The 14,290-nt window shown below is 36.9% G+C and overlaps 1 protein-coding gene across 1 annotated transcript; it reads left to right on the plus strand.

The window, feature by feature from the left end:
* Positions 1-12,351: 12,351 nt before the first annotated feature.
* LOC104088332 (transcription factor JUNGBRUNNEN 1) lies at positions 12,352-14,083 on the plus strand. The gene is made up of 3 exons (XM_009592991.4): positions 12,352-12,676; positions 13,011-13,324; positions 13,607-14,083. Exons 1-3 carry the CDS (start codon positions 12,460-12,462, stop codon positions 14,006-14,008), a joined length of 933 nt encoding a protein of 310 aa, XP_009591286.1. The 5' UTR covers positions 12,352-12,459; the 3' UTR covers positions 14,009-14,083.
* Positions 14,084-14,290: the final 207 nt, after the last annotated feature.

The following is a 14,290-nucleotide window of genomic DNA, read 5'->3' on the forward strand; positions in this document are numbered from 1 at the left end:
GTGGAGGTCGGGCAGGTAGAGGTCGCCCTAGAGGGGAGGCCAGGCCAGATATTATGCCCTTCCTGCTAGGACAGATGTCGTTGCATCCGATTCTGTTATCACAGGTATTATTCCGGTCTGTCATAGAGATGCATCAGTTTTATTTGATCCAGGCTCCACTTATTCTTATGTGTCATCTTATTTTGCCCCGTATTTGGGCGTATCACGTGATTACTTGAGTTCTTCTGTTTATGTATCTACACCCGTGGGTGAATCCATTATTGTGGACCGTGTGTATCGGTCGTGTTTAATTGTTATCAGTGGTTTTGAGACCAGAGCTGATTTATTATTGCTCAGTATGGTGGATTTCGATATTATTTTGGGCATGGACTGGTTGTCGCCCTATCACGCTATTCTTGATTGTTACGCCAAGACGGTGACATTGGCTATGCCGGGTCTACTACAGCTAGAGTGGAGAGGTACCTCGGATCATGTTCCTAGCAGGGTTGTTTCATTTCTTAAAGCTCAACGAATGGTTGAGAAAGGGTGTGATGCGTATCTGGCCTATGTGAGAGATGTTAGTATTGATACTCCTACTGTAGAGTCAGTTCCTGTAGTAAGGGATTTTTCTGATGTATTTCCAGCAGATCTTCCGGGTATGCCACCCGACAGGGATATTGATTTTGGTATTGATTTATTATCGGGTACTCAACCCATTTCTATTCCACCATATCGTATGGCCCCAACAGAGTTGAAAGAATTAAAAGAACAGTTACAAAAATTGCTTGATAAGGGTTTCATTCGGTCTAGTGTATCGCCGTGGGGTGCTCCTGTCTTATTTGTAAAGAAGAAGGATGGTTCTATGCGGATGTGTATTGATTATCGCCAGTTGAACAAGGTTACAGTGAAGAACAGGTATCCATTGCCACGTATTAAAGACTTATTTGATCAACTTCAGGGTGCCAGGGTATTCTCTAAAATTGACTTGCGTTCAGGCTATCATCAATTGAAGATTCGGGAGCCAGATATTCCGAAGACTGCTTTCAAGACTCGGTACGGTCATTACGAGTTCCTTGTGATGTCTTTTGGGCTGACCAATGCCCCAGCAACATTTATGCACTTAATGAATAGTGTATTTCAGCCCTATCTTGATTCCTTCGTCATTGTGTTTATTGACGACATTCTGGTGTATTCCAGAGTCCGGAAGATCATGAACAACACTTGAGGACTGTGCTTCAGATTTTGAGAGAAAGGAAGTTATATGCAAAATTTTCAAAGTGTGAATTCTGGCTTGATTCAGTGGGATTTTTGGGTCGTATAGTTTCGTGCGAGGGGATCAAGGTAGATCCAAAGAAGATTGAAGCAGTGCAGAGTTGGTCCAGACCGTCCTCAGTTATGAAAATCCGGAGTTTCCTTGGTTTGGCTGGGTATTATCGCCGATTTGTAAAGGGTTTCTCTTCTGTTGCTGCATCTATGACCAAATTGACCCAGAAGGGTGCTCCATTCAGGTGGACCGGGGAATGTGAGGAGAGCTTCCAAAAGCTCAAGACAGCTTTGACTACAGCCCCAGTAATGGTATTACCTACAGGTACATGATCTTATACTGTGTATTGTGATGTATCGCGTATTGGTCTCGGGGCAGTGTTGATGCAAGGCGGTAGGGTGATTGCCTACGTGTCCAGATAGTTAAAGGTGCATGAGAAGAATTATCCTGTACATGACCTGGAGTTAGTAGCTATTGTTCATGCCTTAAACATTTGGCGGCATTATTTGTACGGTGTCCATTGTGAGATCTACACTGATCACCGGAGTTTACAACATCTGTTTAAACAGAAGGATCTTAATTTGCGGCAATGGAGGTGGTTGGAGTTGCTTAAGAATTATGATATCACCATTCTCTATCATCCTGGGAAGGCCAATGTGGTGGCCGATGCCTTGAGTCATAAGGTGGAAAGTTTGGGTAGCTTAGCATATTTACCGGTAGCAGAGAGGCCTTTGGTCTTGGATGTTCAGGCCTTGGCCAACCAGTTTGTTAGATTGGATGTTTCCGATCCGAGTCGAGTTTTGGCTTGCGTGATTTCTCAGTCTTCTCTTTATGATCGTATCAGGGAATGCCAGTATGATGACCCCCATCTGCTTGTCCTTAAGGATACAGTTCAGCACGGTGATGCCAAGGAAGTCACTATTGGAGATGACGATGTATTACGGATGCAGGGCAGGCTATGTGTGCCTAATGTGGATGGCTTGTGTGAGTTGATTCTCCAGGAGGCTCACAGTTCGCGGTACTCCATTCATCCAGGTGCTGCAAAGATGTATCGGGACTTGAGACAACACTATTGGTGGAGGCGGATGAAGAAAGACATAGTGGGGTATGTATCTTGGTGTCTAAATTGTCAACAGGTGAAATATGAGGATCAGCGACCGGGTGGATTACTTTAGAAGTTAGAGATTCCAGAATGGAAATGGGAGCGGATCACTATGGATTTCGTTGTTGGGCTCCCACGGACTCAGCGGAAGTTTGATGCAGTTTGGGTGATTGTGGATAGGCTGACCAAGTCAGCTCATTTCATTCCTGTGATTACTACTTATTCTTCAGAGCAGCAGGCTCAGGTATATATTCGCGAGATTGTCAGACTTCATGGTGTACCGGTATCTATCATCTCTGACCGGGGTACACAGTTTACCTCATGGTTTTGGAGGGCAATACAGCGTGAGTTGGGTACTCGGGTAGAGTTGAGTACAACATTTAACCCTCAGACGGACGGGCAGTCCGAACGCACTATTCAGATACTAGAGGATATGCTTCGTGCGTGTGTTAGATTTTGAGGGTGCTTGGGATCAGTTCTTAGCACTTGCGGAGTTTGCTTACAACAACAGTTACCAGTCAAGCATTCAGATGGCTCCGTATGAGGCTTTGTATGGTAGGCAGTGCCGGTCTCCAGTGGGTTGGTTCGAACCGGGCGAGGCTAGACTATTGGGTACAGACTTGGGTTCAGGATGCCTTGGAAAAGGTTAAGTTGATTCAGGATCGACTTCGTACAACCCAATCTAGACAGAAGAGTTATGCGGATCGGAAGGTTCGCGATGTTGCATTCATGGTTGGTGAGCGGGTATTGCTCCGGGTTTCGCCTATGAAGAGTGTGATGAGGTTCGGGAAGAAGGGCAAGTTGAGCCCTAGGTATATTGGGCCTTTTGAGATTCTTGAAAGGGTTGGAGAGGTGGCTTACAGACTTGCGCTACCACCTAGTCTCTCTGCGGTTCATCTGGTATTCCATGTTTCTATGCTTCAAAAATATCACGGCGATTCGTCTCATGTGTTAGACTTCAGTTCGGTTCAGTTAGACAAGGATCTATCTTATGTTGAGGAACCAGTGGCTATTTTAGATAGGCAGGTTCGAAAGCTGAGGTCAAAGAACATTGCTTCCATAAAGGTTCAGTGGAGGGGTCATCCGGTCAAGGAGGCGACTTGGGAGGCCTAGCATGATATGTGCAGCTGTTATCCACACTTATTCACCATCTCAGGTACTTTTTCTAACTCCGTTCGAGGACGAACGTTTGTTTTAGGGGTGGAGAATGTGATGACCCAAAATATCATCTTTAAATTTAATGATTAATTCTATGATCTAAGCACTATTTATCATTACTCGACTTGCGTGCGCAGTCCGTAAAAAATTTTCCAAAAAGTTTTTATGTGAAAATGGACTTAATTAGAGCTTTAAAACATAACTGAGTTGACTTTGGTCAACATTTTGAGCAAACGGACTCGGATCAGTGTTTTGACAGTTCCGGTAGGTCCGTATCGTGAATTGGAATTTGGGTGTATGCCCGAAATCAAATTTCGAGGTCCCTAACCCGAGATATGGCATTTTGTTGAAGAATTAAAAGTTTAAGTTCAAATAGTGACTGGATGTCGAATTATGTGCAAATGACCCCGGAATAGAATTTTGATGATTCCAACAGCTCCGTATGGTAATTTTGGACTTAGGAGCGTGATCGGAATTTTATTTGGAAGTCCGTAGTGGAATTAGGCTTGAAATACCGAAAGTTGAATATTTGAGAAAATTGACCGAGGGGTTGACTTTTTGATATCGGGGTCAAAATCCGATTCTGAAAATTTTCATAGCTCCGCTATGTCATTTATGACTTGCGTACAAAATTTGAGGTCAATCGGACTTGATTTGATAGGTTCCGGTGTTGTTTGTAGAAATTGAAAGTGTCAAAGTTCATTAGGTTTGAATCTATGTGTGATTCGTGATTTTAGCATTGTTTGATGTGATTTGAGGTTTCAAATAAGTTCGTATGATATTTTAGGACTTGTTGGATTATTGGGTCGAGGTCCCGAGGGCCTCGGGTGAGTTTCAGATGGTTAACGGATCAAAAGTGGGACTTAGCTGCTGCAAAAGCTGCTGCAATTTTTCTGCTGGAAATGCTGTCAAAATCGGGCTGCCTGCCAAAATCGGGATGCCTGTCAAAATTGGGCTGCCTGTCAAAATTGGACTGCCTATCAAAATTGAGCTCCCTAACAAAATCGAGCTCCCTGTCAAAATCGAGCTCCCTGTCAAAATCGGACTACCTGACAAATCGGACTCCCTAACAAAATCGGGCTCCCTGACAAAATCAAGCTCCCTGACAAAATCGAGCTCCCTGACAAATCTGTAAGTTATAAAAACAGGGGACTTCGTCCCATTTGCCTTTTTGACGAATTGGAGCTTGAGAAGAGGCGATTTTGATATATTTTCAAGGAAAAATATTTGGGTAAGTGATTCTAACTTGGATTTGATCAATATACACTAATATATCATTATTTTCACCATTTAATTAGTGTTTTGAGATTGAAATTTGAAAAATTTTAGAAATCTCATAGAAACGAATTTTTGAGATTTCGGTGTCGATCCAGAGTCGGATTTGAGTGAAACTGGTATGGTTGGTCTCGTAATTAAATGGGTTGTCGGATTTTGTAAGTTTTGCCGGATTTTAAGATGTGGGCCCCACGGGCAATATTTGAGCTAATTTCGGATTTCATTGAAAATGTAATATTTTCTTATGAAATTGATTTCTATAATTTTTGTTGACTGTATCGAATTAATTATGACTAGATAAGAGTCAATTGGAGTTGGAAAATCGAGAAAAAAGCATAATACTTGGTTAAATTGGAGCAAGTCGAGGTAAGTGACTTGTCTAACCTTGTGTGGGGGAAATTTTCCCTAGAATTGATATTAATATGATTATTGAAATGTGTTAAAAGTCATGTACACGAGGTGACGAGTGTGTACACGGGCTAAATATGAAAGATTATATTTTTAAATTTGATATTGAAGCAACGTATTAAAAAATTTGAAATATTATTTTCCTGAATTATTTATTCTTGAATATTTTTGTATGATTTTTTGATACTCATTGTGATGGAGCCGTGAGCTCTTTATTGTGGAAAAAAATATTATTGTTGGATTATTCTGGCATGAGTCTCGAGCTCTTTATTATTGAAAAATATTGTTGTTGATTTATTGTGAAAAATTGAAAATTGGGCACTTGAGGTGCAAATTGTGATATATTGTGCTATTAATACGCATGCGGTGGTATAAGATTTGGGTATTGAAATGCATGCAGTGAGATAAGGGTGGCTAAAACGCGGGATGCTATTTCTGGAAAAATATTTTCTTTAAATAAATCGTGAAGGCTCCCGTGGTGATATAAGGAAATGAGATATTGTGAAATTATTTATAATTTAGGACTACGAGGCGGTTCCTCGGTAGTGCCCTTGTTGATATTGATATATGGCAATAGTTTCCTTCGATTAATTGTTGTGATTTTCATAAAGTTGAAAGAAATTCTGTTTTGATTCCACGAGATATTATTTGCAATTATTTGGTGTCATTAAATGTGACATACTATTTGATTCATTTTCATAGTCATTTTATCTTATTAAATTGTTTAAATATTTTTCCATGTCATTATCTATTCTCCAGTAGGGCCTGACCTGACCTCGTCACTACTCTACTGAGGTTAGGCTTGGCACTTATTGGGTACCACTGTGGTGTACTCATACTACGCTTCTGCACATCCTTTTGTGCAGATCCAGGTACATCTTACCAGTCTAGACGTCAGTGAGTTACCTGCGCACGGAGACTTTGAGGTATATCTGCCAGCGTCCGCAGACTCCGGAGTCCCCTTCTATCATTTATTGTTGCTTCCTTATTTGTCTTTAGATCTTGATATATAGAAACATTGAGAATAAATTTTTAGAAACTTGGGACTTATTTCTACCGGATTTTGGGAGTTGTAATCATTTGAATTGTAGTTTATTTATTTTCAGCTATTTATGATTATTCCGCATTGATAGGCTTACCTAGTCTTAGAGACTAGGTGCCATCACGACCTCCTACGGGGGGAATTTGGGGTCGTGACATAGAGTGGCTACCATAATTCAAATCTGGAATTTACGGATACACTAGCTTCTTGCCAAGTTTTACGCACGATTTCATGGGAATGTAATATAGGAAATGCCGAGGCGTACAGCCCGATCCAACATAATAATAAAACTGTGCACTGCCAAGGGTCGAACAGCCCGAACCATATGATAAATCCATTAACCTACCGAGGCGAACGACCCGCTCCCATGAGAGTGTGGTACATAAATCCTGCAGAGGTGAATGTCCCGATCCCATAAGAATAAGAGGTTTTGATGGGTCCTTGACCCCACTCACGAATAAACGTGTGAGTTTTAATTTCTTTTTTACCAAAAACTTTCAATGAACCATATATATATCACGGAAGCAATTCGTAAGAGGAGTAAAATTATACGGTGACAAATCGTGAAGTCTTTTCATGAACCAAAATTTTCACCTTCGGGACCGTGATGGCGCGTAACATTTCACTTGCTAGGCAAGCCAATGTTAGAATAATATAATCTATTTTAAAACAATTTTTAAATTTATTAATAATAAAGAAACAAATGCGGAAGTAAAGTCTTAAATGTAGTGAATAATCCATAAAAATAACGGTGTCTAAATACCATCCCAGAATTGGTATCACAAGTGCACGAGCTTCTAGAATAATACAAATAAAGGTCTGAATAAAATAAAGTTGTCTGAAAACAAACACACAGCTAAAGTAAAGTAGACGAGGACTTCAGAACTACGGACACCGTGTAGTTATACCTCAAGTCTCCTCTGGTAGCTGAAATCCGAGCAAGTCTATGGTACACTGCTGGGACCAACTCCGAAATTTGCATAAGAAGTGCAGAGTATAGTATCAGTACAATCGACCCCATGTACTGGTAAAGTGCTGAGCCTAACCTCGATGAAGTAGTGACGAGGCTAAGGCGGGTCACTTACATTAACCTGTACGCAATATTAGTAACAACAACAATAATAGAAATAAATCAGGTAACTCATTTATAATAATTGAAGCCAACTTAACAGTCATAACCCATTATTATTTCAACCAATTTCCGTTGCAGCGTGCAACCGTTCCCACGATATATTCATTTTCAATCCTCTCATATATTTATTTTAATCACGTATATATAGACTTTTAAATAAGTCTGTTGCGGCATGCAATCCGATCCTCCAATATTGAATTTTAAATAAGTCTATTGCGGCATGCAACCCGATCCCCCAATGTGGACTTTTTTAATAAGTCTATTGCGGCGCGCAATCCGATCCCCCAATATGGACTTTTTAATAAGTCTGTTGCGGCATGCAATCCGATCCCCCAATATAGAATTTTTAATAAGTCTGTTGTGGCGTGCAATCCGATCCCCCAATATGGACTTTTTAATATATATATATATATATATATATATTCCTTTTCATTTCCGTTGCGGCGTGCAACCCGTTCCCCCAATATAACTTTAAATAACTCATAAATGTAACAAACATTACTCCAACAAATATCACGTCCAATGAGAAACTATTAAGCATCAAGGCACACAATAATTATAATTTATCTATGAGCAAACAATAGCAATTATCAATTAATTATGAAAATGGTGGAGAAATTTCTTCATGAGGCGACTGAAGGGTTGGCACCTCCCAGCTAGGTTTGAGATGAATCTCCTAAAGTATGCTAGTTTTCCTTTCATACTTTTCAATTCATGGAATATCGCGAGGCTCAGGCATTTTCAAAATAGCATCCACTTTGGCTTGATCAATTTCGATCCCTCGATGTTAGACAATGAAACCAAGGAACTTTCCAGAAGTAACTCCAAAGGCACATTTCAATGGATTCATCATAATTTGGTACCTCTGGAGCAATTCAAACACCATTCGCAAGTCTTTCAAGTGGTTGCTCTTCTCTCTTGATTTTACCACCAAGTCGTCAACATAGCATTCGACATTCTTGTGGAGAAGATTATCAAAAATATTCTGCATAGCCTTTTGGTAAGTAGCACCAGCGCTCTTCAAGCCAAAACGCATTACCTTGTAGCAATAAATATCCTTGGGGGTACCGAATGCACTAAGATCTTTATGTTTTGGCGCCATGCGAATTTAGTTATAACCTAATGAACCGCCCATAAATGACATTGCCTCGTACCCAGTAGTAGCGTCGATCATTAGCTCTGGAATAGGAAACATGAATTCATTCCTAAAATATCTTTTATGATTCCTTTCCGTTCATATGGGAGAAATTAATAACTGCTAGCGTATATACAATCAGACCTTTCTATAATAGCATCCCTATATAATATTCATTCACTATAAAAGTCAAGTTTTCCTCCGAACCGATTTTTTAAGTTATATTTAACCTCTATATAACAACATCCATATATAATATTCATTCACTATAAAAGTCAAGTTTTCCTCTGAACCAATTTTTTAAATTATATTTAACCTCTCTATAACAACTTTTTACCTATAATAGCCACATCCATATTTATAACAGAATGCTCTTTGTAAAATAACCCTCTATAACATTCATATAGAATTTTTAAGATTACTACTAAGAATTCTAAAAATATGTACACAATCTTTTCCATTAAATAAATTTTCTATCTTGCATAATATATAAGATTTAAAGATTTGCATATGATATCTTTTCCACTGGACAAAATTCAAAAAATATTTAGATAGAAACTATATAGATTGTCTTCAAGGGAAAGCTAATGGGTACCTTTATGCTGAAAATTTGGACACGAACCTTCGCCAATTCAAGCGTTATATTAGTAAGAGAATGAAATCTACGAAACAAGCTACAATTACAAAGTTTTTCCATCAATTTTGAAAGAAAGTATTTTCTAGGTAGCTTTAAAATGTCAGCCTTAGAGTTTAAATATGTATAGGTTTAGTTATGAATTTATTAATAATTTATTAGCTTTCTTCAATATTTAATATTTAACTAGTGAAATATGCATATCTTTTGAGATTTTAAATTTGAATAGTTTTCTTATCTTTTATATGCAACATTAAAAAAAAAGAAAAATTTATTTTTTGATTATTTTTATCTATAATAGTCAAAAATTATTTAAACGTCAAATGTTATTATAGGTGTATAACAATCATTTACTATAAAAGTCAAAAAATATCGAAATAAATGAGCCTGTTATAGAGAGGGTTAGAGTGTATATGTTATTACTTTTTGAACGGCCGCCACGATCCTAAAAGCCTCAACTCAGAAAAAAGGACAAAAGAAAAAGATAATAAGAATTAAACATCGTTTTGACCGATGACCGTATGTTTAATGGAACTAAGTCGCAAGTTCTTTCCAAAAAAAAAAATTAAAAAAAAAATTTCCTGCCTTGTCACCTTGTGTACGAAGTGCAATACAGTCCGATTAATAATTTATCCGTTCCAATTTGTTTGATGCAGTTTGAATTTTGAGAATTAAACTTTTAAATTTTGACGGTAAATTTTAACGTAGAATCTTTGAGTTTGTTGAAATAAATTGTACATATTTAAAAACTACATAGAAAAAATTATAAGTCACAAACTCAAAATATTTTAAAGGTATATAAAAAAATTGCGATCAAAGAAAAATTTATTTGTCGGAACAAATTAGGACAGTAGGAGCACTCTTTATTTGTTTTTTGTTTTTTTTTGGTGTAAAGAAAAATTCTTTTATTTGTTTCTCTTCGTACTTGCCATGGATAGAGATCTAATGCATGCCTGAGACCATCGTTAGGGATCATTACACAAATACCAGGCCTAGACATTTATATTTTTTAGTTGATATACATATATTATATACTAATCTTATATTGTTATATACAAATTATATATGAAATATACAATATACATCCACGGTTAATTCGTTATTCTATCGTAGAATGGTACTCCCTCCGTCCTTCTTTTGTTGTCAAGGTACTAAAATTTGGCTCAAAGTACTTGTTAGGTTAGAGAATCAAGATAGAATTAATTAATTTTTTCACTTTGCCCTTAATATAAATTGTTACTAAAAGTAAATAATATCAATTGTTCCGATAGCAGTTTTTTGTGAACTTTGTACATATTGATTACTTGGTTAATAAAATTCTTTACCTACCCAAGAAAATAGAGTAAACAATTATTGAAGAGAGATAAACCGGTAAACTAGTCAAAAAGCATTTCTTATATATATGATTTCAGGCATGCAAATAAAAAACATGACAATTAAAAGGAGACGGAAGGAGTAGAAGCCAGGAGCGATCTTTTTACAATGGCTCCCATGGTTTATTTTTATTTTATTTTGCCAATACAATTAGTAAAAATGGTACTATTTCGAACCATAGTTTGGCCACACAAACAAGTAAGATATATAGAAATAGAGCAGTGACAACTCTTTTGGTCCCAACTTAATTATTGCAGATCATTATAAAGGATAGAGATATTAATAGCGCATGGAAGTCAAACTGACTTGGTTGATGGAGAAGTCGTCCACCAACGAATTTTGTCTAAGGAAGAAAGCAACTAGTAACAGTACTGGTAGTTGATTTTTTATGGAATAAAGCTTTAAGTTTGTGATCGTCTTGAAAGGTAAAAGCGGCCGGCAATTTTAGTCATTAAAAATAATAAACAGACTCCACAATAGACTTGTTCCACTAGCACAGAATTATAACTCTTCATTTCATGTACCTTAATTTTCGGCTGGTCAAAATTGACACATAAATACTGGCTAGGTCTTTCACTCTTCTTGTCAAACATCGCCATTCAAATTTAATATCCATCCTATGACTTGGTTGCAATTATGATAAACTTCGTGGGTTAATTAAATATTTATGTATTATGATTGCTTCTAGAGTTTAATCATGAGAAGAAAACTAATACAAACTTTTTTTTGGTCAAACCATCCACCAATACTTTCACCTTTCGTGGCGGTGGGGGTTTGGAATTAGCCTAAGAAAACTAACACAAACTGAATTGTAATTTATACTTCTTAAATTGTTGCTTCAAATCGAGTGTTTCCATATTCCAAATTGAGTTTTTTTTTTTGGTTCTTTACTTTTTTTCTTTGTGGGAAATCATTATGCATTGTTTTATTTAATTTTTTTCATACAAAATACCAAAAATTATATAGTATGCAGGTGAATCTTAATTCATATGTATTCCAAGGAAATGATGATGAAAATTCAGAAGCATTTCAATTTCTAACTTCTAGAGTTTATATGATAAATCATCCTTTTCCGAAGCATAAGTAGTCCACGAGGACATTGAAAATCAATATTTGTTTCACGTTCTTATCACCATAATTAGTTAGGTTATTGTGTTTTAAGTTTGGTGGCTCTTAGTACTCTATATTGTTATCTCAAGCTAGCAGGAATAGATATTCATATATAACAGAATGATACACTTAAATATAAGTTTGAATTTTATATACTGAGAGTACCAAATTTTAACAATGAAATCATATAATATATAATTACATCTAATTCTCTATATTTACTAGCTATTATTTTTTCATAAAGAAGTATTAATTAATAACCTTAAAAAATAGATAAATATTTAACGTCTTGCAAATTTTGTCATGAATTAGTTGAGGTCTTGAGGAGTATAAAACTTTTCTAGCTAGGTGAAGAAATCGATAGACTAAGGTTATATGACGACTATTAGTAGTAAGGTACTAAAGTTGCTGGGTCGTATGCACTTTGCTTTCTCCAAATTAGGAATTCAATGTCACGTGGCAGTCAGCAAAATACTGAACTAAAGACAATTGGGGGTGGGTTTAAATTTACTGGGACCAGAAAGAATGAATTTATTCAAGCCTACTAAGTCGTAAATGGTGATGATAATAATGATCACAAGCGCAAATAACAGACTAAAGACTTATTCCATTTCAGTGATATTATTTGGTCCCTAGAACAATGAAGTCAATACGAATGACTTGACTACGATTACCATCATAGCTATAAGTCTAGTCGAGCCTCCTGATTAGTGTCACCTTTTTACTATATAAATACAGTCTATACCTAATACCATTGAGTAACCCCTATATCTCTCTAAGCTAACTCATCCCCAAGAAGAAGAAAAAGAACTGAAGATTATTTTTAAAATTAAAAAAAAACTATATATGGAAGTGGAAAACTTGAGTTGCATAGTTACAATTAGTAGTTACAAAGAAGAAGAGGCAGATGAGGAGGATGTTATGCTTCCAGGGTTCAGATTCCATCCAACAGATGAAGAACTTGTAGGGTTTTATCTTCGGAGGAAAGTTGAGAAAAGGCCCGTCACTATTGAACTCATCAAACAGATTGACATCTACAAATATGACCCTTGGGATCTTCCCAGTATGTATCTACTCAAATCTCTCTACTAAATATCATATGTATTACTTTCATATTCTTATACTTTAGCCATGACTCCTTTTTCTTGAGACATATATTAGCTTAATTGCTAGCCAAACATGTGATTCAGATCTAGTTGTCCTTTTTATGTTTCCACATAATTTTATATATATATAGTACTCTTAAACCTTTGTTATTCCTACAGAAGTTCAAGACTAATATTATTTGGAAACCCTTAAGATACAATAGGGAAAAATTGAAACAAAAGAAGAAGTTAGCTAGAGATTTGTGGTTTCCCCACTGCTTCTGATGTATTTTTAATTTGGTGAACGTGCAGAGTCTAGCAACATGGGAGACAAGGAATGGTACTTCTTTTGCAAAAGAGGCAGAAAATATAGAAATAGTATTAGACCAAACAGAGTGACTAGTTCCGGATTCTGGAAGGCTACTGGTATTGACAGACCTATTTATTCTAGTGTTGGACAAGGCCGTCGTCATGAATGTATTGGGCTGAAGAAGTCGTTGGTTTACTACCGTGGGAGTGCAGGAAAAGGCACCAAAACTGATTGGATGATGCACGAGTTTCGACTTCCTGCCGAAAATGATAAATCCACAAAACATATTGAAGCTAAAAGCATTGCTCAAGAAGCTGTAAGCAAATCTATATACTAGTGATTACTCTCTTTCTTTTATCCCATTGAGGAATTTACTAGCTACTAGCTAGTTATCTTTGTTGAAGTATCAGAGAAGCATCTTTTTATATAGTTATGTCTCAACACATCCCCTTAAGTGTGGGCGATGAGATTGAATCAGAACCTTTCTCATTTAAAAGTTTAAGCAGTTTGAAAGAACACAACTTTTAACTGCTCTCGATCAACAGTCTACGTTCAAGCAATTGTTCTAAGTAAATTTTTGGTTTCTTGGCGTTTGCAGGAAGTTTGGACACTCTGCAGAATCTTTAAGCGAAATGGGTCATATAGGAAGTGCCTTCCGGAATGGAGATCTGTAGCAGCAGCAAAGCGACACCCAACTGATACAAGTTCAAAAACATGCAGCGCTGATTCTTCAGATTATATAATTAGCTTTGGTGCTCCCGTTATGAGGCCGCACAATAATATCACTGAGATCAAACCCTTTAGCGGTCATGTTCATGACATATCAAATAATAGCCAGCTGCTTATGGGTCAATTAAGTTCAGTGCGTCAAGCACCTTCCGTATCCCACTCGAGCTATGGTCACACTTTAGCTCCGGACATGAATGAGTTGCTGTTAAAGCATGGAGATTGGGATGAACTTACATCTTTTTTAGATCTTGCCGTTGATCCGTTGTTCTGACTTTGTAAAGTAACATACATATTTAACGGCATTTCCTATACTGAAATAACAGAAAACTTCAGCAAAATTTCTTTATCTTATGTGCATATTGTTAGAACTTTCCTTATACTTGTGTGGCCCAATAGAGTTATATACGCCCATAATTAATATTTAATCAAACAGCATATCTCGTCCGTTCAACTGTTTAGGACGTACCAAATTAAATCTTATTTTTTATAAATTGGCCCTCCCTCCACTCATTAAGATTGCCACCACATATTCTCTACACAACTTTATCACTAA

This window comes from Nicotiana tomentosiformis, chromosome 11 (genome assembly GCF_000390325.3).
Source record: "Nicotiana tomentosiformis chromosome 11, ASM39032v3, whole genome shotgun sequence".
Taxonomy (NCBI): Eukaryota; Viridiplantae; Streptophyta; class Magnoliopsida; order Solanales; family Solanaceae; genus Nicotiana; species Nicotiana tomentosiformis.

Coding starts and splice junctions, on each gene's coding strand:
- LOC104088332 (XM_009592991.4), top strand. CDS start 12,460: ATGGAAGTGGAAAACTTGAGTTGCATAGTTACAATTAGTAGTTACAAA. Junction 12,677..13,010: donor TGACCCTTGGGATCTTCCCA/GTATGTATCTAC, acceptor GTGAACGTGCAG/AGTCTAGCAACATGGGAGAC. Junction 13,325..13,606: donor AAAGCATTGCTCAAGAAGCT/GTAAGCAAATCT, acceptor TGGCGTTTGCAG/GAAGTTTGGACACTCTGCAG.